Source organism: Trachemys scripta, chromosome 7, assembly GCF_013100865.1.
Source record: "Trachemys scripta elegans isolate TJP31775 chromosome 7, CAS_Tse_1.0, whole genome shotgun sequence".
NCBI classification, from domain to species: domain Eukaryota; kingdom Metazoa; phylum Chordata; order Testudines; family Emydidae; genus Trachemys; species Trachemys scripta.
Genome location: NC_048304.1, coordinates 62,283,070 through 62,307,612, shown reverse-complemented (window position 1 = coordinate 62,307,612; position 24,543 = coordinate 62,283,070). Strand labels below are relative to the sequence as shown.

At 40.4% G+C, this 24,543-nt stretch overlaps 1 protein-coding gene across 4 annotated transcripts in view; it reads right to left on the bottom strand.

Moving 5' to 3' along the window:
* ADK (adenosine kinase) overlaps nt 1–24,543 on the bottom strand; it is a 542,722-nt gene that overhangs the window by 474,864 nt on the left and 43,315 nt on the right. For all 4 annotated transcript variants that reach the window (XM_034775506.1, XM_034775504.1, XM_034775505.1 and 1 more), the window contains exon 2: nt 23,285–23,359. In XM_034775506.1, coding sequence (XP_034631397.1) covers nt 23,285–23,359 — 75 coding nt within the window. The remainder of the gene's footprint in view (nt 1–23,284; nt 23,360–24,543) is intronic.

The window sequence follows — 24,543 nt, the reverse complement described above, 5'->3', positions numbered from 1 at the left end:
GCGTCAACTTGTAGGCTTATTGGTTGTAAGCCTCAATTGAAAAATAGCACCGCAAGCACCATTTAGACCTTGACAAAATAGAGGTGGTGATAGAATACCAACTCTTATTAGTGCAATGTGTAGTAGTACATGCAATATGTTGTTCTGTTGGCTATATTACATGCTACAACCAAATTTTGGACTGCTGACCCCAATCAATGATGGTGGTATTTTAAGATACAGTTCCGCATTTCAAATAGTAATTATATGCTAATCTGGGATAGTAGAACAGAGTTACTTTGATAGTCTGCATCATTGAGCAGGGCTAGCAGTCCACAATAGGGTTCCAGCAACAAAATATGGACATTTGCAAGGTTCTAGCATGAATAGGAAAACAAATGATGAATTCACCTTCCATCATGTGTATTTATAGTTTTATTAACTATTTTGACAGGCATTCCACCCACTATAAAAATGAGCATATAAAAATAGGCCAACAATCAAGTGTTCCATTTCCTATAGAGGCCAATTGCTTCCAATTAGCAATACTTACCATGGTGAGGAAAAGTGTTTTAACTGGTTACAGTTATCAATTTATGCTCTGAAGCTTGGGAGTCTTGGATCGTAACCTAGCTAGTTAAAATGCAAGTGCTATTCAGATAAGATGTGATCTATTTTTAGAATCTATGTCATTTGTTTTAAGATCCTTTAACTGAACATTGTATAAGACTTGTTCAAATTTGAACTGTTTTGCCTTTTGTTATTAAGCGTTTTCTTATTGTTAATCAAAGGACAGTAAAAACAAACAAATGAACAAAAAGAAGTCAGTGGACTGACCTTCACCTTACTCCAAGAAAGTGAATTTCCCATCCCTCTCTTAATTCAACATATATTCCCTCATTTACCGCAATGCAGGTTTTAGCTTTATGGGCAATTTAAAACTTCACCATTACCACCATCACCCTTTAACCTATATTTTCTTCTCAGGTTTGGCTCTTCAGTGCATTTTCCTATGCAGAAACTCCTCTGCCGTAGCTCCTAGGTCCCACAGCCACTTGAACCCATCCTATCCAGATTAAAGCTAACGAGGCCTAGTTATCAGCATTAGTTAGCAGAGAATAATACACATGCAGGGATCCAGCTCCTGAGCCTTGGGTGACCAAACAGAAGTTTTGCATTCCTCTGCTGCTGCATTTTGCAATTTTCAGTGAATCTTTTAAAAAGCAATATTTATTCTACATTAGTGATGAATCACAAGGGATATTCTATGATAAATTATCCAGAACAAATCACATTTAAAGCATAAAATACATTTAAATTTATGTCAGAGAGTATTTTCTCCTTTCCAAGCTACCCTTTTCCTTTGAACCTCTCATGTTTTCATTACCCTTTCTTGAACACTGTATTTCCGAGGTTGTAACAAACACTTAACTCATTTTGAAAATTAAAGCGTATTGTCTTTGGTGGGCAGAGCCGAACCCTCCCTGCCTTCCCCGCCGGAAGTACCGGGGCGGGAATGGAAGTATAAAGGGAGGGGGGCCCTGCTACTCAGTTGAATAGGAGCCACCAGAGGAAATGAACCCCTCTGCAATGCCCAGGAACTGAATCTATGCTCCGCCACACCCTGCCCCGGAGAAGATGGACCCAGATGAAGAGTTACTGGGACTACCCGTTCTCTACCCAGAGGAACCCGAGGACTGGTGGATACCTGTGGTACCAACCCTGGGGAGGTAGGAAGTAGTCCAGGGGCAGCTGACTGGCTGGCTACAGGGCTGACCATTTCTAGGTCGGCGTGTTGCGGCTGGATCCCCACCCAACTCAGTGGCAGACCTCTCTGCCACTGCAGGGCCCTGGGCTGGAACGTGGTGGAGTAGGGCAGGCCCATGTCCCCCTGCCACCCCAACCCCTGGGGTGGCTGACTCTCTATCTTAGGCCAGGAGGCCTGTGCTCCCTGAACAATCCTGTCAGCACCCTAGCCTGCCTGCTGGGTGCTCAACCCCTTTTGGAGCCCCGGGACTGAGTGGGCACTCACCCCTACCTGAACCCTGAGAATGTATGTGTTTGCTGGCTGCCTGAGCCCCAAGCTTAGGCTAAAGCCTGTCCCCTGCTCTGCCCCGCCCAAAGGGCCAGGGCTTATTGACTATATATTTGCTGGCTGCCTGTGCCTGAAGCTTCGGCTAAGCCTGCTCTCCCCCACCCAGAGGGCCAGAGTTTACTGACTGTGTATATTTGCTGGCTGCCTCAACCTGGAGGCGTAGGCAATAGCCTACTACTAGCCCAGCCCCGCCCGAGGACCTCAGACTGTTAACTGGTGTCAGCTCCAGCTGAGTAGGCTGAGGGCTAAAGACTATGTTGGCACACCCCCACGCAAGGGCAAGGACAGAAGCCAGGACTATTATTGTGTGGTTGCTTTTATTTAGATGGACCCCGCCAGGGTGATCCAAGCCCGAAGACTACCGCCCCACAATGAGGCAGAGTGGCCTCCCTCCCCACTGGAAAGGGGGGACGGACCACTACACCCTGTCTACCAGAAACCCTGACAAAGTGGCCTAATCAAGACACTGATATAATGTATTGCCTCCAGCTGGAAAAGTCTCTGTTCATTGTAACCAATAATCTCACTACAATTTTTTCCTCTCTTACCAATTTTACATTTCCAGAGACAAGGTTCTTATGCACACACAAAGACATTAATAAAAATACTGAAATTACTTTTCCCCCACAATACACTAACACATATTCACAACAACATTATCTGGTTATTGTGTTCTTTCTTTTTCCCCAGCAAACCTGAACATAGTGACAAGTTAGCTTAGCAGTGGAGTCAAACAATTCTCAACACTCAAACTCGAATTTTATTCCCAATAGATGTTATGGCAAAACAAACCTAATGAGCAGTCAGAATAGCATTATGGAAGTTTGGCAGCGTACAAAGTTAAATCTTCTTTGCCAACCAAAGACCTAAGCTACTATGGAAGATTTATATAGTAATGGCCTATAGTAACTACAGATGTAACTATCTAGCAAGCAGTAGTGAATTATATTTTCATCACAAAGAGATACAGTATCCCCTGCAAGTTTCTATCTAGGTGCTTATGTGGCCCTCCATCACCACAGTAATATATTCTGCAAGATAAGGAACTATAATCCACATTTCAGTTTGCACACAATGAATCATCTAGTATACTAGTTTCTTTACATACTAGAAGCTGCTCACAAGAACAGTGCAAGTTGTGTTTTAAATGTCCTTTTGTATTTTTTAAAAAGAAGAGGAGCCTGAAACAGCTACTCTGGGGCGTGGAGGAGGGGATCTTGAACCAAAGATTCTGGGGAGTTGAAGCAGGTGAGCTTGAGGCCAGGACATTTTTGTGGGGGGAAATTTAAAAAAAAATAGCAGGAGAGAACCGACGGCAGCTTTCCCTTCTGGAGCACTGCTGTTAGCATGCCAAACAGGCAGCAACGGAATTGGCAGGTGGCATCTACAGTGAAAGAGAGAGAGAGGCCAGTAACAAGTGAGGCAGCACCTGGCACCAGAAAAGAAGGGATGCAGTAAGTGGGGAGCAAGCAGCCTCAGTGGCTGAGCTGCATCACTGCAGGGGCACCAGGAACACAATGGAAAAGGGAAAAAGTCCAGTTCAGCAGAGATGGGAAAGACAGATAGTAGGAACAACAGGAATAGCTACAAAAGAGCTGGTGCCTAGAAAAAAGGAAAGAATAGTATAAGGGGAAAGAGGAAATGTTAAAGGAACAGTACAGTTAGACCAGAGGAAAAATAACTGAAGAGTCTCAAAGTAATCTAAGGGGGGAAAAGGAAAAAAAAAAAAAAAAAAAAAACTTGGTTAGAAACCAGTGAGAAAAGTAAAGCAAGAATTAAATGGAAAGGAAATAAGCTGTAATAAAAGATGTGTCTGTTTCTCTTTAATTACAGTTTAAGAAATAAGGAGGCAGTGAGCCATAGTGAAAGTAAGAAAATAGTAAGGACTGTAAAACAAAACACCCAGACAACATCTCAACGTATACAAGGTGAAGTGACAGGAATAGAGAAACTGTCAAAAGAGCAGAGACTGTAAACCAGAAAGGAGTAGAGAGGGAGTTGTTCAATCAAGAAAGCAATACATGTCTTTATTTATGCAGAAACTCAAATGTTAGCAAGAGAACTGCTCAACATATACACTAAACATCCTAAGAACTTTTCCTCCAAATTCTGGGCTTCCAGAGGCTGAAAACTGAGAAAGTGAGAAGGGAATATATAGGGTGGGGTCTATGTTCTAATGCATTGTATTTTCTAATTCCAAATCAAAAACTATCATAAAGAACAAAATTGTCAGACACATAGATGAACATAATTTGTTGGGAAATAGTGAACATGGTTTTTCTAAAGGGAAATCATGCCTCACCAGTCTACTAGACTTCTTTGAGGGGGTCAACAAGCACGCGGACAAAGGAGATCCAGTGGATATAGTGTATTTAGATTTTCAGAAAGCCTTTGACAAGGTCCCTCACCAAAGGCTCTTAAGCAAAATAAGCAGCCATGGGTTAAGAGGGAAGGTTCTCTCATGGATTGGTAACTGGTTAAAAAATAGGAAACAAAGGGTAGAAATAAATGGTCAGTTTTCAGAATGGAGAGCGGTAAATAGTGGTGTCCCCCAGGGATCTGTACTGGGCCCAGTCCTATTTAACATATTCATAAACGATCTGGAAAAAGGAGTAAACAGTGAGGTGGCAAAATTTGCAGATGATACAAAACTACTCAAGATAGTTAAGTCCCAGGCAGACTGAGAAGAGCTACAAAATAATCTCACAAAACTTCGTGACTGGGCAATAAAATGACAGATTGCATTTATCAACATTAAATTTCAAGTAGTGCACATTGGAAAATATAATCCTAACTATACATATACGATGATGGGGTCTAAATTAGCTGTTACCACTCAAGAAAGATCTTGGAGTCATTGTGAATAGTTCTCTGAAAACATCCACTCAACGTGCAGCGGCAGTCAAAAAAGCGAACAGAATGTTGGGAATCATCAAGAAAGGGATAGATACACCTCTACCCCGATATAACGCGGTCCTCAGGAGACAAAAAAAATCTCACTGTGTTATAGGCGAGACTGCGTTATATCGAACTTGCTTTAGCTCTCCCATTTCCTTGTTCCCTGACTGCCCCCTTCAGAGACTCCCATCCCTAATTACCCCCAGGACCCTACCCAACCCCTCTGCTCCCTCTCCCTTATCCATACTCCCCCCACCCCTTGACAGGCACTCACCAGCAGCGGTGGGAAGCCGAGCAGCCCCAGCCCGCTCTACTCCACCACCTCCCAGCCGCGGTGCTCCGCTTTCCGCTGTTGGTGAGGTTGAGGAAAGGACGCCCCTCCCCCCCACACACTCACAGGTGGCGGGAAGCGGAGCAACGCAGCCCCAGCCTGCTCCACTTTCCTTGCCCCGGCCCCAGCCGTGTCGCTGGGGGGGGGAGTTGGGGAAAGGTCCCGCGCTCACCTGCTGCGGGAAGCGGAGCGTCGCGGCTGGGAGCTAGCAGAATGGAGCTGGCTGGGGCCAGGCTGCTCCGCTTCTCCCCACCGGTGAGTGCGGGGAGGTTGGGGAAAGGACGCCTCCCCACACTCACCTGCCGCGGGAAGCCGAGCGACGCGGCCCCAGCCCGCTCCACTCTGCCACCTCCAAGCCACGGCACTCCGCTTCCCGCGGCAGGTGAGTGCGGGGAGGTTGAGGAAAGGACCCCCCGTCCCCTGTACTCACCTGCGGTGGGAAGCAGAGAGCTGAGGCTGGGAGATGGCAGAGTGGAGCGGGCTGGGGCAAGGCTGCTATGCCTCCGCTGCTGCCGGTGAAGGCGGGGGGATCCTTTCCCCCGAGCCCCCTCCCCAGAGCAACATGGCTGGGGCTGCGCCTGGGGCGAGGGAAGCGAAGCGGGCTGCAGTCAGCCCCCCGCTAATCCCCAGGGCCACTCTGGGACTGCGGGGCCCCCAAAAGTGCCCCCCCACCGCTCCTGCCTCCCAGATCCTGACCGCCCCCAAGACCCTCTGCCCTTATCCAACCCCTCGGCACCGGCCCGCTTTACCCTCAACTGACTGAGGAAAATATAATTTGGCCTCTAGATTGCCTCTGCCTCTCCTTATTGCTCTGATTCAAAACACCCCACCATCAGGCTTGTTACATATGTTTTCAATAATTAATCTAAAAAGACTAGGACAGTGAGCACGAGGAATGTCTGTGCTTGCTTGTCCATTTTTTCAGAGTGTGTCAGCTACTTTTTAATACATGCAGTTAGAGATCCCATGAGATTTTTTGATGCTAAAAAGCCCTAAATGAGATATATTGAAAATCTGCTACAAAGGTGCATTCTCCTTCCCATTTGCTGAGGACTATCACCAATATATATGGTTAAGCCCAGTAAATAGTAACTGAACTGCTTTAACAGCAGTGAAAGTACTATTGTCTTGTTTCAAGTAACATTTCTGCACTGTATGTTATGGCCAGTCATTTGCAAATTCTGAAAGTCTGTTATACACCTATATTGCAGTGTGTGTGTGTGTGTGTGTGTGTGTGTGTGTGTGTGTGTGTGTGTGTGTGTGTGTGTAAGAACACTAACATCAAGCTTAGCATCTAGGATCATGCACTTTATTTTTAGCACTATAAAAGAAGTAAGTAGCCTGTCCTACCAAATGCCAGATATTTCTTTAAACAAAAATACCATCCCACACACCACATATAAATATAAATCCATTAGACAAATCTCCATCATAAGCCAAACATTACCAACTAAACCAATATAAAGTCTTTTTTGAAGCATACACACATCATCCACTCCAGACACCAGCCCTCGGACATCACTTCTCTTCATAAAAGTCCCAATAAAAAGAGGAGCTCTGCAGCATATCCTGAAAGTCTCACAATCTCTTGCCCAACTCATGTTCTGCCTTCATGCTCTCAATTTTCTGTCAACCATGTACATGTTTTCCCCTCACTCTTCCCCTCCTTGCTACCTTAACCTCTTCCGACATCTCTTTTAAACTGCTTCCTGAATGCCACATTCTTATGTTCCCCTTCCCTACACACACCTCCCTGCTTCCCAGCATCCTTTTAGTGTCCTTCCTGCACCCCACACATCTCTGCATGCCCCCTGATTCTGACTCTCTGCAGCCCCTTACCACCTTCCTCTGATGGTTAGAAAAATAGACAGGAAATTACAGAGCATGGAAGGAATAACCATTTTACTGGATGACACTCTGGTTTCAGTGTAATTGGAAACAATGGGAGACTTGTCTTTGCTAGGGGCTGCCTCATCCACCTGCAAAGTTGGTAGGAGAAATGACAGCCATCTTAACTGAAGATAGTATGTGGCTTTACTCCCACTAAGAATAATAGGAAAAAGCAACCATTTTGACTCTGGGAAAATTCAAAATTATGTCAGCATACAGATGGATTTTTTAAAGTTTTATTTTTAGAAAAATTCCATATGCTAAATAATCTTAAGACTCTTAATAAAAAGAGAAGAGAGTTTCACTGATTCAGGTTAGGAGAGTTAAAAGAATCATGAGTAAACCCTCAAAAATGCATAAGGTTTTTAAAAAAATTTTGGTCTATAGCCTTTTTGGAAACAAACCAAAAACATATCTCTGCACAAACAAATGAAGGTCACTTTGTTGGTTGTTAGAGGGGGACGCCACTTATTGTCTCCTAACTTCTGGGATTAAGAAGCTGCCATACCCTCCTTTATCATTATCATCTTCTTCCACCCTCCAAGCCCTTAGCCCCCACAGCCTCTTGCCCCCATCGTCCTGTCTCTCATCCCTCAAATTCTCCCCCCATTTCTTCTCAAACGTGTCTACATTATGAAAATTACCTATTGCTCACTAATGCAGCTGAACCAGTGTTGAATAGGATTTAAACCCGATAACGTAGACATGATTAAAACCTGCTAGTATTATCAGGGTTTCATTAATCTACACCCCAAAATCTCTGCCTGTCCTACTACATACCCATGTGCAGTCATCTAATCTCTTTGTTGCACCATATTCCCAAAATTCTGTTTACTATACATTTACATAACACTACAGGAGGAATTCAGTTTAAGTGAATAAGTTAACTTTTCAGACAAGTTGTGAAAAAGTATGTGGAGCTATTGGTGAAGCATGGCTATTGCATTATACCTCTGACAAGGTTACATTTCAGTGGCGGATGAGGTGTTCCCTATATATGGAATGTATTGCACAGTCAGTAAAGTATCCTTTTCCATTAAACTGAAAGATTCAGGACATTTTGTACATTACAGTGATAAAAGGCCCAAGAATGAAGAAGGTGTCCTTTCTGCAGATCCAAAGCCTGCAACAGTAAACCTGCTATAGCCGCTGGCCACCTACCGCAGAGGAGTCAGTGTCCAGAATAGAGTGCCAGGCATTCCCCTAGGGAAAAGTTAGGGCTGTTTCTAGATGGGCTTCACAGGAATCAGTACTAGGCCTGATGCTATTCAGCATTTTTATGAGTGATCTGGAATTAAATATAAAATCACTGCTGATAAACTTGACAGGAGATACAAAGACTGACGGATTGGTAAATAATGAGGTGGATGGGGGAGTATCACAGTTAACTAGATTGCTTGGTAACTTTGGCCCATTCAAATAAAATGTCTTAATACAGCTAAGTGCAGAGTCACACATCTAGGTACAAAGAATGCAAGTCATAGCTACAGGAAGGGAATGGACTGTACCCTGAAAAGCAGTGGATTCTGAAAAGGATTTCAGGATCACAGTAGATAAGAAACAACATGAGTTCCCAGTGTGAAGCTGTCGTAAAGCGGTCCAATGTGATACTTGGATATGTAAACAGGGGAGAAAGGAGTGGGCAGTCAGACTAGATGATTTTATGTTCCCTTCTGGCCTCAAAAAAAAAAAAATATAAAAGATAACCAGGTAACTGAATATGTCCAACAGAGAAGAAAACTAAGTGGTAGGGAAACATGCTGGGGAAGGAGGAATAAGAGCGACAGAAAGGAGATATGAAATTAAGAGCAAAAGGAGAAATCTTTGACTTCTTTGAAAAAAGCTATCACCTATGTCATGTTAAAGAAGATTGAAAATTAATGCTTTTCGACATTACAAATTGCTGCAGTTGCCTCAGACAAGTTATGCAATTGTGAATGGATAGGAGAGGTGGTCCATGAGGTTGATAATCTCTCTACTACGATGTGGTCACAATAGGAAAAAATGAAGCACTCTTACCCCTGGCAGTGAGTTGGGTTCGGTACATTAAGTGGAACCATATCTTCAAGTAGAGTTTATGCTTGTCAACAAGGGTATCTTCATAAATGAAGACATTTAAACTCAAGGCAGAAATCCAAAGCAAGGTAGTTTTATTGAAGATTCCTAGACTTGAAATGCAACAGAGGGTCCTGTGGCACCTTTAAGACTAAAAGAAGTATTGGGAGCATAAGCTTTCATGGGTAAGAACCTCACTTCTTCAGATGCAAGTCTTCTTCACATGCCACGGGACCCTCTGTTGCTTTTTACAGATTCAGACTAACACGACTACCCCTCTGATACTAGACTTGAAATGTTGCTTTTAGGGATATGACTGTTTTTAGTTCTGAAGAAATTGTAGCCACACTTTTCAGTACTTGAGCTGGAGGAGTCTCTCATATTTTGATTTTTTCAGCACCAGATTTTTAATTACTCTTATGTGCCAGTATGGGTGGAGGCTTATTTGGCCCGCATCAGGCCTGGAACATATTTAAACATTCTTAAAAATAACTTTTAGAATTTCCCTCAGTGAAAAAGGCCAACCAATATTTTCAGCTTATGTCCTTTGCAAATTTTTTCGGTGGGATATTAGTTTATAACAGGGGTCAGTAACCTTTCAGAAGAGGTGTGCCGAGTCTTCATTTATTCACTCTAATTTAAGGTTTCGCGTGCCAGTAATACATTTTAACATTTTTAGAAGGTCTCTTTCTAGAAGTCTATAATACAACAATAGTTTAGTTATGTATGTAAAGTAAATAAGGTTTTTAAAATGTTTAAGAAGCTCATTTAAAATTCAATTAAAATGCAGAGCCCCCTGGACTGGTGGCCAGGATCCGGGCAGTTTGAGTCCCACTGAAAATCGGCATGCATGCCATAGGTTGCCTACCCCTGGTTTATAATATAAAATCACTTTCTGAATTTTAACATAGTAGTAATCTAAGGATTATAAAACTATACCATCTATTATTTGAAAGTAATATATTCCCTAGGTTTGCAGTAAAGTTTCTGAAGTCTCACACCATGGATTGTTTTAGCATAGTTAGGATACCAAATCCTCACAAGGGAAATAACCACTAATAAATTTATGCATTGCTAGGGGTAGCCTTTTGTTGTTCCAACATTATCCTGCATAGTTTTGTTTCCCAACAGCCCATTCAACCAAATTATGAGTGGGAAATCTGCATGTTTGGCAACCAGGATGTTAAGCAGCTATTAATATTGTAAGACAGATTTAAAGGGCTTTAGACATTAAAGTCAAAACAATAATAGGTTTAAATGATTAAAATGGATTACAACAGAAAGAAAAGTTCACAGCTTGTTAATCACAACACTGAGGCAAGCTATGATGCATTTAATAAGGTTTACCCTATCACTCTGGATTGAAGCATACAGTAAGAGGCTTGTCAAAACAATTTCTTATAACCAAACCTGAGGGTCAGAAATTACAATAAGTCATGTAAGCACTTAAGTATTTGAAAAGGAAAGTGTGCCCCCCCCCCCCCCCAAAAAAAAAAAAAAAATCAACTGTTGGCATATGCAACTATACAAGATTTCTCACTTTTTCTAGGAATGATTTTTAGAAGGTTATATCTAATGCATGTTATATTCACCAAACACATTCATTATGTTTAACATGATTTTCACCAGATGCTCTAGATTCTATGCTCTCCTCACTTCTAGACCTTACTTCAAGTTAGGTTTTCATATGCACAAATTGTGCAACAGTTGTATAAACATATTTATAAAAAATTAAAAACTTTTGTACAAGTCAATTTCAGCCTAGTGACAGCTTGAGCTCTTTACATAGTCCTTTGAATATTATTCCTTTGAGTATTTGATATCTGAGCTGTGTCATTAATGACTTAAGTTGTTGTATTGTTCCTGTTCAAGAATAAACTAACTTTTATACAGTGTTTTTGCTTCCACAAGCAACAAACTTGTTTTGTGGTTAAATGAGTTTCAACTTTAGATGCAAAGCTAATTTTAGAAACATCAATACAAAAACAAAACAAATCCCACACAAAAAAAAAAAAAAAAAGAAAAAAAACACACTATGCTCCCCTAGATACTTCTCTGTGAGTAAGTACACACAACCTAAACAAGAGTCTATTTAGAAAGTGCTGAAATGTTCATGAACCATCTCTCTCACTGTTTAATCAGACCTACTTGCCAGCATCATTTGCAAAAAATGTTTTGTTAGGCTCTGTCTGCCAACACAAATGGCAACTTAGCTCCAGATTTTTCAACCACTCCTACAGAGAGGTGATAGTGATCCTCCCCAGCTAGATACCCTGCTCCTCCATAAGAATTCAGACTAACATACTTTCCTCCCCTCCCTTCAAGATGAAGGTCCTTTAAAGCCTACTTGCTGAAAAGTGTGGTTGTGGGGTTTTCAGGAAGCAATCTTGAGAATCCTCCAGCCAGACCTGTAGAGTAATTTGAATGGCTATTCTTTATCTGCCATAGTTGAATTAATCAATCATTCAGGTCAACACTTGAAGCATGGAATACCATTCTTTACCATTACTTCGCATATGTTTTTCTTAAAACCAATACGTTATGAACATTGCATCAAGCTCAATATATACACTATAGCTCTATAGTTAAAGTCAAGAATTGATGCCAGGAGTCAACTAAGAGTGGCAGTGATGCTGTAGTACAGTAAATTCATTACAATAGTTTTCATCATCAAAAATAAGAGAGTCTTAGAAATGGAATTAAAGCCTTGTCTAGATACAAGATATAAACTAATGCTTACTACACATCCAGCGTAACAGGAAAATTAAAACAGAGTTCCTGAATGCATGACTAACCGTCTCCACTATAAAAGTCAAGTGACAAATAAGTAAGGCAGTCAGTTCAGAATAGGAGAAAAACCCAATAGCTACTCCCTAACCAGGAACTGGTATGCCACAAGTCAGTCCAGAATGTTATTTTCCAGCAGTAAACCCCAGTGAGGTTGTATAATGGAAGCGCTGACTGTACAACCTTGAAGATTACTGTTGGTATTGCACTGCTATAAATAGGTGTTTTTTTGGTTTCTGTTTGTTTTTCAAAACCAGAAGACAGACCTTTCCATTATTTATACAGTAGAACCTCAGAGTTATGAACCCCAGAGTTATGAACTGATTGGTTGACCACAGATCTCATTTGGAACTGAATATATGCAATCAGGCAGCAGCAGAGACCCACCCAAAAAAACCCTAATACAGTACAGTATTAAATGTAAACTACTAAAAAAAAAAAAAATCAAGGGAAAGCAGCATATTTCTTCTGCATAGTAATGTTTCAAAGCTATACTAAGCCAATGTTCAGTGTAAATTTTTGAAAGAACCACCATCAAGTTTTGTTCAGTTATTAACATTTCAGAGTTATGAACAACCTCCATTCACAATGTGTTCGTAACTCTATAACTACAGTAGAACCTCACAGAAGAAAAATAACTTAAGATACGTATTTGTAGATTCTAAATGATTGTCTACACATAAAAGTTAATTGGAGTAAGGTAAAGGGTGATCTAATAGCAGATAAACTATTCCTGATTAACTCTATGTGTGGATACTCTAATTTTGGAATAAGAGTGCCTTATTCTGAATTAGATTAATCTACTTCCGAAATGGATTAAATTAATTCAGAATAAGGTACTCATTCTTGAATAAGTATCAGAGGGGTAGCCATGTTAGTCTGGATATGTAAAAAGCAACATTGTTGCATTCTTGAATAAGATCATCCACACATGGACTTAATCACAAATAACTCCCCGTGTGGACAAACCCTTACTAAGATTCACTTGCCAGATAGCAGGACATGTTTCAATGTTTAAAAAGCCTACAATTTAATCTATTTTGCTGTTAGACAATTTAAAGCATATTTTGTTGTTTGGCCTAGTCAGGTGATGTAATGATATCACTAATCACATGTTATTACCATCTAAACAACAAACCTGAGGCTGTAGAAAACCCAACCCTGTCATCAGCATGTTAATCATAAGAAGTTAGGTCAAGCATACCTTTTTCACTTCTAAGGGAAACTGATCTAACTTTAAACCAACATTGTCAAGCAGTTGATGGGCCTTTATTTCCCTCTCCCTAAAAAATTATTTCCCCCTTGATGTAGGCAAGTGATCAGCCCTCCAAACACAAGGATTTTATCTGTCCTGAAATTCCAGCTATGCTAAGTTAACTTAACGAATCTACTCTAGGACGTTGTACTTGTTGGGACAATAAGCATGCAGGGGATGAAATCCATATTTATCCGTTTCCAGAACTTTTGTTTGTGTGAGTCAGCATAAGTTTGAAATAGATGATACCCTTCTGATTTGGAAGGATGGCACGTTTCTCTTTGTATTGATTGAAATTATGATCTTTTTAACTATACATATTAAATCTTGCAATTTCCTGCTTGGAGGAATGGGAAGGAAGGGGGGGAAAAAAAAGGGTCAGCAACCATTCAGACATTCTTGTACCAGGGAATAATTTGGAGTCAACATTTTAGGCAAAGCAGATGCCTAACTTTCACCCTAAGCAATTTACTAGCTTCAATAAACTTCAGTCTTTAGATAGTAAAATCAGCTGAATAAAACCAAACTATAGAAATAAGTTGTGTATGTTAAAAGATGCCCCTATAACAGAAGCCACTACAAGAAAATTCAAGCGGCAAATCAACCAAAAAGGAGATTCCTTTTTCCTAAAGGAACCTAGTAACCAACAGTCTGAGTGAGGATGAAATCCAGTACCAAGTACTAGGAGCACTGAAACTTCATAAGTTCACAGATATGGAAAATATCAGAATGTCTATAGTTTATGTAGATCAGTTAACAGCCTATTTATTTTGTTGTGATTATTAAATTTTACCATGTTGCAGTAAAACATTAAAATGTTTAGTGTAAGGAACAATCCTGCATTGGCAGAGAACTAGACTCATGATCTAAATGTTCTTTTCCACCTCTGACTTCCATGAGAGCACAAAGATGCAACCATTTTAGTGAGGAAGCCTACTGGATGCAAATGCCTAAAAATATTGGGGTTTTTTGGGTGTGTGTTGAAAGCAGTATTAAAATTCTAGGAGATCAAAGTAAAAATATAGAAAACAGTTATACTGAATTTTAAAAATTAGAAATGTTACTGTATTTCCCCTGATAAGAACTTGTCATTTGGATAATTTATTAGTGCAGCAACTAATAATTTCAACTGAAAACACATCCTGACATGTTAAGACAAGAGGAAGATCAGAGATGCAGCAGAAGAATTTCACAGCATTTCTTAGGGAAAATATGCACGCCAAGATACTGGAAAAGATAGGAGAGAGAGAAAATTCACCTTAAAGAACTATGAATATCTGCAGTTATCTGCATTTCTGGCTGCAGCTCTGACTGTGTCTTCATACAGGTCCTCCTGCTTTTCAATTTCTCTTCTTCCTGCTTCAGTATTAACTTTAAAATGTTATACATGTCACATGGATATTTTAAAATTAGGGTGGGGATGGGTCACCTTATTTGGCAGCGTAGTGCACAGAGCACTTGGGGGTTTGAACTAGAATAAATGGTAGACTCTGCAACCTGAAGACTTTAAAATCAAGATTTGAGGACTTCAGTAACTTAGCCAGAGATTATGGGCCTACTGCAGGAGTGGTTGGGGTGAGGTTCTGTGACCTGCAATATACAGGAGGTCAGACATATAATCATGCTGGTCCCTTTTGGCCTTAAAGTCTTTGAGCCTAATGTTTCATATTGGATTGACTGGAAACTCAGTATACTGCAGACAAAACACCCCTAGGTCAGAACATAGTATTTTTCTACAGTTAGAACTCTTAACAGTTTTTTCATGGCAATAAAATCAGATTTGAAAATGTAGTGTAAAGTATGAGACTCTACAAGCAGCAGAATTAAATTTCGCTCATATTTACTTCAGGTGTACCTATACACTTAAAAAAAAAGCTGAATATTAAACCATAATTATAATGCTTTAATTTTAAAACCACCTTTCATTCATCTGAATTTTGTTTGAGGAAAGAAATTCCTTCAGGCATAATCCTTACATAAAAAGATCAGTTGAAATAACAAGTAATAATAATGAATTAAAAGCACTCTTTTCTCTCTTCCATTCTGTTTCCAATACAACAGACATATAAGCATGGAAACTGTTAATATAAAATTCAACTTTTAACAAGATATGAATTCTAATAAAAACATTCATGTTCAGCATTATCTAATGACAACTGGGACTCAGCCTATGAAAGTCTGTCTTTTTATCCCAAGCAGCAATGTTCTTGCCAACACACTGAGTAAAGTTCCTCTCTAGTTTGACATGAGGGTGAGGCCAATCATATTTATTACCCAAGATGTAAATGAATTTCTACTATTGGAGTCATTCTTTTATATGTTTCAAGTAAACTTGAAGAAAATTAACATTGCTTGATCTGTGTGCTGATTTTATGCAACTGAAACCAGCTTTTAAACAAGATTTCTCTGGAGCAGGAATTAAGAACTTTGATCCCTCTCACAACAAACCCAAGTTAGATTCTCAGGTTCCATTTTTTTTTTTTTACTCCCAGACCAGGAACACTCAAGATGCACTCAAGTGAAGATCAAGGTAAATCATTCAACTAATTTTTTTTAAGCTTAGAATTTGCCTGTTAGAGTTGACAGCATTTGTTCAAAAGTATCACAGATTTTACTAAGGATTTTCCCCAAATTTTATTGCAAAATATTTTTCACTTTGAGTGCTGTCAAGAAAAAAAAGCAAAGACCCCCAAAAGAAAATCACTTTCACTTTTGATTCAAACCTTTTGAGTTTTGAAAGAGCTGCCAGAGGTGGTGGTATCCTTGTAATCACCAAGTTCTAGTGGATAAAGCTAAGGGCTAGAATTTGAGATCTCCTGGTTTCTATTGCCAACTCTGCAACCAACTAGTTGTAATATTTTGTACTCTATACTTTCCAAACTATAAATTTATCACCAGCAGGGTCAACTTAATTTTGACCCTGGTCCCTCTTCCTCGGATTGCTGCATCTCTTTGGATGCTTAATAGGCAGAGACTGAGAACATGCAGAATCGTAACTTTAGCAGTTCTTCTGAAAAACTGGGAGAAGGTGTAGCACAGCTATGCTGAAATGAATACTTTGGAAAGCTGTGGCATCATGAGGGGACAATATAAGAAATAATAGTTGTATGAGAAAGAGAGCAGAAGCCATTAAGATAAAACATTTGAATCACCACCAAGTGCTATCCTTGATGGGCTGCAGTGTCTTAACAGCCAGGAATGAAGCAGTGGCTGCCTTCTTTGATCTTATGATCTCAACCTTTCCAGACTACTGTACCCCTTTCAAGAGTCTGATTTGTCTTGCATACCCCCAAAATTCACCTCACTGAAAAAATACTGGCTTACAAAATCAGACATAAAAATACAGAAGTGTCACAGCACACTAGTACTGAAATACTGCTTACTTTTTCATTTTTACCATGATTATAAAATCTGTTTGTATATAAAATTGTACTTACATTTCAGTGTATAGTATGTAGAGCAGTATAAACAAGTCATTTTTTGTATGAAATTTTGTTTCGTACTGACTTCGCTTGTGCTTTTCATGTAGCCTGTTGTAAAACTAGGCAAATATCTAAATGACTTGATGTACATCCGGAAGACCTCTGTGTATCCCTAAGGGTACGCATACCCCTGGTTGAGAACCACTGTAACTCCTAACAAAGGAGGCTGAACCAATATCTCTTGGCTGGATTGGCCACAAAGCTCTAATTATTATTGCCTTCCTTGCTACCAAGGAAGAATCCCAGTTTAAGAGAAAGGAAAGGAACTCTTCACACCATTAAGGACAAAAGGAGCCCACAAGACAAAGTGTTAAAAACTCATGGTTCTAGAGCCCATCTTGCTGCAGGTGGCCCCATTAGGCATTCTTATGTCCAGTCAAATTTAAATATAAACACAGGAATCTTAAATCCTTCTGTTCCTTCTTGAAAGTTGAATGGTTTTTGCTCAGAGAGGGAAGGAAGGAAGGGAAGAGAACGGTATCATTTTATCATGCAGGAGACAAAGCATCTTAGGATTCTGGGATAGCAGGCCCCTTGTCTCCATCAGATGACAAGGAGGAAATATACCAGTCAAAATGCCTGTGTATTGAAGAATGGAAAAACCTGCTTGGTTTTTTATTATTATTATTTCTACAGTAAATCAGGTAGCTTACAGGAATGCAGAAGATCTGTTCCAAGGGTGCCATTATTAAATTGCAGTAATAAAAATAATATATAGAAGGATAGAGGAAGATAAAGTTGAAAGATGGCTTCCATGTATACCTTTATATCAACATTGTGCTAGATCTTCCAAAGCTATCGAGTCAGAACTAATGATATACTGGTACATACATTTGCTGCATTCATTTGCTGCAATATCTTGACACAAAAGATCAGCTTTAAATAAGGTAGTAGGTTCCAGATGTTTTCCAACTTAGAAACCAGAGAGGGAAGAAACCAAATTTCTTCTTAACTATTCTTCCTCACAATGCATGCATCAAGATGACACAGGATACAGCACCTAAGTGAAATCAAATCCAATCCAATCCACTAGATTGACTAAGGAGCCGAGTCACATTTTTATATCTGTTTTTGAAGAATTAGCTGAATTCCAAAATACTAAAATAAAAGACTAAAAAAAAAGAGTTTTTTCCCTAAAAATAACTTCAATTAGAAATCGTATGTATAAAAAATGAGAAACTAGGGACATGATTAAATATATGTGCATCTTTATTATTAGATTGCTATCTGTGGTAATTCTTGAGCAACCAGACTGTTTTACTTCATTACTATAGTAATTAGAAACATCCCTCCCTATTTGTTGTTGTCGTTGTCAATACTGGTTTTAGAAAGGGGACAGAGAACACAAAGCCACAGTCTTAAACAGCAGGAAATGTCTACGACCATACCAAAACTAAGAGTCATGTTTATATGTAGCAGATTCAGTCTAAAAGAAAAACAAAAACAAACATTCTTGGTATACTGGGGCATAACTCAATCAATCTTTTGGATGGAGAACAAGCCATCCTAATTCACAATGAATTGAATGTGAATACAAATTAAGACTCTCTCTTTTTTAGGGGCAAGTCCCATACCACAGAAGCCAATGCTCTATCATCTGTTTTGCAAGTACTGGGGGGGGGGGGGGGGGGGGAGAAGAGAGAAAAACACAGGAAAAGCATGAGGTTTAATAATTTTTTTTGTAAGTTTTGTGAAAACAATTCTCTTATCTAAAGTAAGTTGTGAGCTTAGAATACCCATGTGCTGCTTTAGATTCCATGTAAAAAAAAAAAAACAAACCTCAAACTATCAGTCCAAAACTGGCCATTTTCTACTTTGACAGGTAGTGTAACAGAGCACACTCACCTCAGGTGAGCACTCCCTGGCCGAGTGCGTGCATGCCTGCAGCTTTTTCCTCAATTTCTCTGCTCAAGGTGTCCCCTGTGGCTGCTGCACTCATCAGGTGGGTCTTTGGTGACTCAGCCCTCTGGCCAAGTCACACACAGTCCATGTGTGAACACAAAAACTCCTTCCGGGGTATATGGTCCAGCTGAGACTATCTCAATGTCCTCAGTAATGTCCTGAAGCCCCCACCCCACTTCCCCCACGGCTCAGTCCCCCAACAGGGCCCATCACGAAACCTTCCGTTGGCAACGTCTCTGTAACCTTCCCTGGACTCAGTCCTTAGTCTGTCAACAGGCCCCATCCTCCATTGGGGTCTGGCTACCTGGCAACCATTCCTGCTCTGGGATGGAGCAGCGCATCCAGGGTCTCTTTCGTGGAGACTCACCGCCTTCATTTGAGTCCTCAGTAACCACAGCTCTCCCACTGACCCACTACTCTTACACTCAGTTCACTGACCCCAGCTGAGATACAGTCTCAGTTCAGCACCCTTCTCAGGGTAACAATTCCAGATGCAGCCCTTCCCAGGGCCTGTTTAAACTCCCTTGCTCAGGGCTTAGCCACTTCCCCAGTGGCTATTTGGGGGGCAACCCCTAAGTAGCAGTCTCATGGAACATCCCTTTAACTAACTGCATCTCTGGGCCACTTCCCCACAACCCCGGTCTTCCTCAAGTCCAAGCAGCCAGCCAGGAGCACCTTCTTTGCTCCCCTGGGCCCTGCCAGCAGACTGAACTCACTTTGTCCCTGCAGATCCTTTTATACAAGCCTGCTGGGCCCTGTGAGGCTGCAAGGAAACAGTCTCTTTCTGACTGGCTGCATTCTAGGATGCCTAGAGCAGGTGCATGGAGGACTCACCTCCTCTGTGGTATGGCTGCAAGGCCTCCAGCAGGGGGCCTCAGGGTCTGGGATACCCCATCACACATAGTTAGATCAGCATATCTTATTCAGCATTAAAAGAAAGAAAAATCTTTAAAATGCTAATACTATCTACAGTATATTTAGTAGGCAAATATTTGGATACACCATTTCTGAAAAATAAAAATAATTAAGACAACAGTGGTAAAGAGGAAGGTAATAATATGAGACAGAGCATTTCACATTCATGAACATTCTACCCATACTTCAAAGCATATACAGTTACATACAAGCTTCCCCAGAATGAATACTCAGTAACCTCAGGGTGACCTTAAAGATTTAACACCCTGGAGGCAAAACTTTATCTTAACAGAGGTTGATTTTCCATATGTCCCTTTACAGAGAACTTATCTGAAGTCCTTACATCATTTATTACTACCAGAGTTCAGCTAATGCACCAGTGGCAAGAATCAGGCTTGTACCATGAAATTAGTTTTGACAGCTCTAATTATACTCTAGCATGTATATTATTGATGTTTACAGGGCCACTGGTGCTGAAGGATTCTCTTATTCAAAGTCATATACAACAACACTGCCTTAACCTCTGTGAGCAGAAAATAAAATTTGTGCCAAACTCCATCATTCAATATTTAGTAGATTGAAAAAATATCATTAACTCTAAGCCCTTGGCTACATTGCCACTTTACAGCACAGCAACTTTCTCGCTCAGGTGGGTGAAAAAACACCCCCCTGAGCGCTGCAAGTTTCAGTGTTGTAAAGTGGCAGTGTAGACAGCGCTCGTAGCTACTCCCCTTGTGGAGGTGGGTTTTTTACAGCGCTGGGAGAACTCTCTTCCAGTGCTGGTGCTGCGACTATACAGCTAGGTTAAAGTGTTGCCACAGCAGCGCTTTAACGTTGCTAGTGAATACATACCCTTAGTGATGTCTGTTTAGTCACTAATTAAAATTAGTTTAACACAGTGGATGCAATTCAAGACAAAAGGTTACAATAAAAGCTTTACCAGTTAAGATACTCAGATCCTGGACCAAATCAAGTGATCCAAGGGATCCAGTAGTCTGGGAATCCAGTAGCCTGTCTTTGGAATTATGGAGACACTGGATTTACTGTATCTAAATCATCTTCAAAAAAGGAAGGGCCGCAACTTTTAGGCCGACTGTAAATAAAAGCTTTCCCTTTTTTACTGAACACTGTTGGTTCGTTCTGCACACCATACAGAAAGAGGAAGACACAGTCAGATACAAAATTATATTGTAGGCTGCTGACTCATATCTATAGCCGAGGAATAATTAAAGCCACGCCTAGAGTCCATTACAGCTTTATTTTTTCTTCTGTATAAAACTGGTAATTAATTCCACATCTCAAGCCTGTCTCTTCCTCTGACTCAGGGATTTCCTACTGGACCCGCCTCACTCCCGGCAGCTCTTCCCCAGTACTCTTACAGGCCATCTACCTGAGAGTTACCATATTCCAGGACCTGCCATAGGAGCCAGCCTGCTTCCTCTAGCTCCCACCCCCGCCCCAGCATCTCCTGCAGCGGACACTCCATGCAGCTATCTTCCCAGCTGGGCTACTTGCTGCTTTTACAAGTCAGCTGATCCCTAGGGAGGTAGCTTAAAAAGTCAGGGGTCAGGCTGGGTTCCAACCCCCCTTAAAGGGTCAGCTCCCCCAGGAGATAACAAAATATCATTTGAATTAGACAGTAAATATTTTTAAACACTATTGTTTGCATGAACTGATGAAGCCTTATCTGCTCAAGATGACAAATACCTGGGTTGGGGAATCTGTTTACAAACTTTTAATATAATATAATATGGAGATATACTTATCTCATAGAACTGGAAGGGACCTTGAAAGGTCATGGAGTCCAGTCCCCTGCCTTCACTAGCAGGACCAAGTATTGTCCCTGACAGTTTTTTGGGATTTTTTTGGTGCCCTAGATTCCTAAATGGCCCCCTCAAGGATTGAACTCATAACCCTGGGTTTAGCAAGCCAATGCTCAAGACACTGAGCTGACTTAATTTGGACAACAAACTATTCTTCATTCATAATTACACTAAAGAGTAGCAAGGACTACCTGCGCCAGTTAGTGAGCATCATGCTGATGCCCATTAGTTCGCAATAACTGGGACGTAAATTCTAACACACCACCTAGACAAGCCCTAGGTTCTCTTGCAACCCAATGAGCAGCTCAGTCAACCTCTTATAATAGTGTTGCTTTTCCAATGCAAACCCCAGTGCAATGCTCTCCCATCACTTCATTGCTGTGGCATATACCCCAAAACAATTCTTATAGGGTTTAAAAAACAAACAAACAAAAACACCCAAATATGAGTTTTATTTATTTAACATTTATAAGAGTTTCAGAAACCCAGTTAGGAGAATTCAAAAATGTCATGCTTTGAGTGATTCACTTCCAATTCTATTGCAGTCTTATCTCTAAGTTATGTCATTCAGGCTCCTTATCAAACTTACCTTTAAAATATAAAAGCTCTAAATACATAGTGTCATGTTTGTTTTCTATCATTAAGAGCAATGGGTCTCAAACTTTTTTTTACTGGCGACCCCTTTCACATCATGAGCTTCTGAGTGCGACCCCCCCTTATAAATTAAAAACACTTTTTTATACATTTAACACCATTATAAATGCTGGAGGCAAGCGGGGTTTGGGGTGGAGGTTGACAGCTCGCGACCCCCCCATGTAATGACCTTGCGACCCCAACGGGTCCCGACCCCCAGTTTGAGAACCCCTGATTAAGAGGCATAATTTATTTTTAATCTTAGCAGAGCAAACAAATACAAGTATAAAATAGGCAGAAAAGTTTCATAGCAAAGCAAGAGAAAGGAGTTAGATGAGGATAAGAAGAATGATAAAACTGTAACTGTTCTTTTTTTTTCTTCCATTGAAGAACTGATTCTGGGTCCAATACTTCCATTAACAACTGAGGGGATAGAATGGAGATAACACTGAATGTTAAACCAAGTATTGGTTTATATGTATACAACAATGAAGTCAAGAATGAATTGTGACTACTCTGAACGATAGGACTAACCCATTCACTACTTACTAAAAACGAAACAAAATAGAAGCAAGAAACAGCAGCAGCTGGAAGGAGCTGAATTTATGTGGAAGTATCCAGGGAGACAGCGTGGTGACTGGAGCACTATTAATAGCTGCATCTGCTACTTCACAGCACGAGGAAGCTTCATGCCACCAATAGGACATAGGTGGTGGCACCGGTGGTAAAGTGGCAGGCCTGTTTGGAGGAGTTGCGTAAGAGCTGCAGAATCCGTCAAGAGGACAATCCATGTGATCAAACAGTTTCTGCTCTTAAGTAGCACATCAGAACCAAATTAAATACCACAAGCTAGAAAATTAAAGAAACGGGCCAAACAAAAATCTGTTAAAAATATGAACTGGTTCCCGAAGCAGGGGGTGGGGAATCTATGAAAATGCAGTACTGGATTATATCAGGGGTATCATATGAAGCAAGACAAATACGTTGTACATGTAGCTATCAGAGGGGAACAACAAGTTTGGAAAATATAAAACTTAAAGGTTAAGGGAAGAGAGAATGTACAGCCTATATTAGATAACTGATAGTTACCGTCAAATACATAAATAGATGTTACAGAGGACACTGAAAAGACTAATGTTAAGCGCTTGCGTTAAGCAGGTACTTAATTCCATGTTGCATTTCTAGAATTAACCATCAGCAATATTTAGGAAATTAATGCGAAAATATCTTTATACTTACTTGTCAAGGAAGTCCTTGTCCACTACCGCACAGATATCAAGAAGAGGATTTCCCATTCCAAAAAGCACATTTTCACTACCAAAGGAAAGGAAAAAAAAAAAAGGGGGTTTCAAATGTAGTGTAATGTTTCTAGTCTAACATTATATTGCATTGACAAACAACAGATTAGGACAAAACTAATTTTGCCCAACCAAGGGCTGCACGGTCAATTTGCCTGGAACCCAGACAGCACAGCTAATTCAAACAAAATGCAAACTTGTATTCTCGCTCAGTGAATTACATAGAATACAAAAGTCTCAAACATGTAAGACTGCACATTCATTTAAGCAACCCTACAATCAGGGAATGAGCCTTGCATTTTATAATCTGTAGTTTTTAAGAGTTACACTTGGGTTGTACTTGCAGGTTATATAAAGTGGCAACAGTGGACCAGAGTGTAGAGTTCCATGAGCCAGATTTTGTTGTTTATATGAGCAGCCACAAATATAACCTTATAAAAGTAATTGTTAAGAGCAGTATTTTATTGTGCACAAACCCTCATCTATCCTTACAAACAGTATTTGTTTGCTGACAAAATGTTGACTTTTTTAATGCAGAAAAAATTACTAAACATGCAGCAGTATGAAGCAAAGCAGCAAGTTATCAGAAGGCATTATCTAATGATCAAGTATTTTTATTATAATGTCAAAAGAATATTTAGCACGTTCAGTTAGTTATCTTACATACTTCAGTGATACAGTAATAATGAAGAATTAGATTGTACGACACAGAGGCAAACGATAGTGAATGCAGCTGTGCCCACTAGACTTTCTAACACTAGATTCAAACCCATCACGTTCCCCACCAAGCCAACACCTGCTGTCTCCAATTGTCAGGTTAAACACCAATAGCACCTAGCTACTGAAATCACTTCTGAAAATTTAACAAAGAAGCCATCAAACATACACCTTCTTCCCCATCAACTGCTCATTTTTCAAGGGTTTTCATTAGACCAATATTCTCCAAAGCACTACCACAGTAATTCAGCTTTAAAATCTAAATGTTCAAACAAAGCCAGGCAACAAAGTAACTTAACATGGCTGTCTTTAGTTTTCAGACCCTTCTTCAACTATGGGTTAGGTCACAAGTGAAGGAGTTTCCATGGCATTTTGACAGGTCGTCAGATATTAGGTCTATGCATGGAGGTATAGCTGTTCTGCTGACTCATCTGGCAGTTATCCTCAAGAAGATAAAAAAGCTAGCAGACCTAAGGGCTGGTC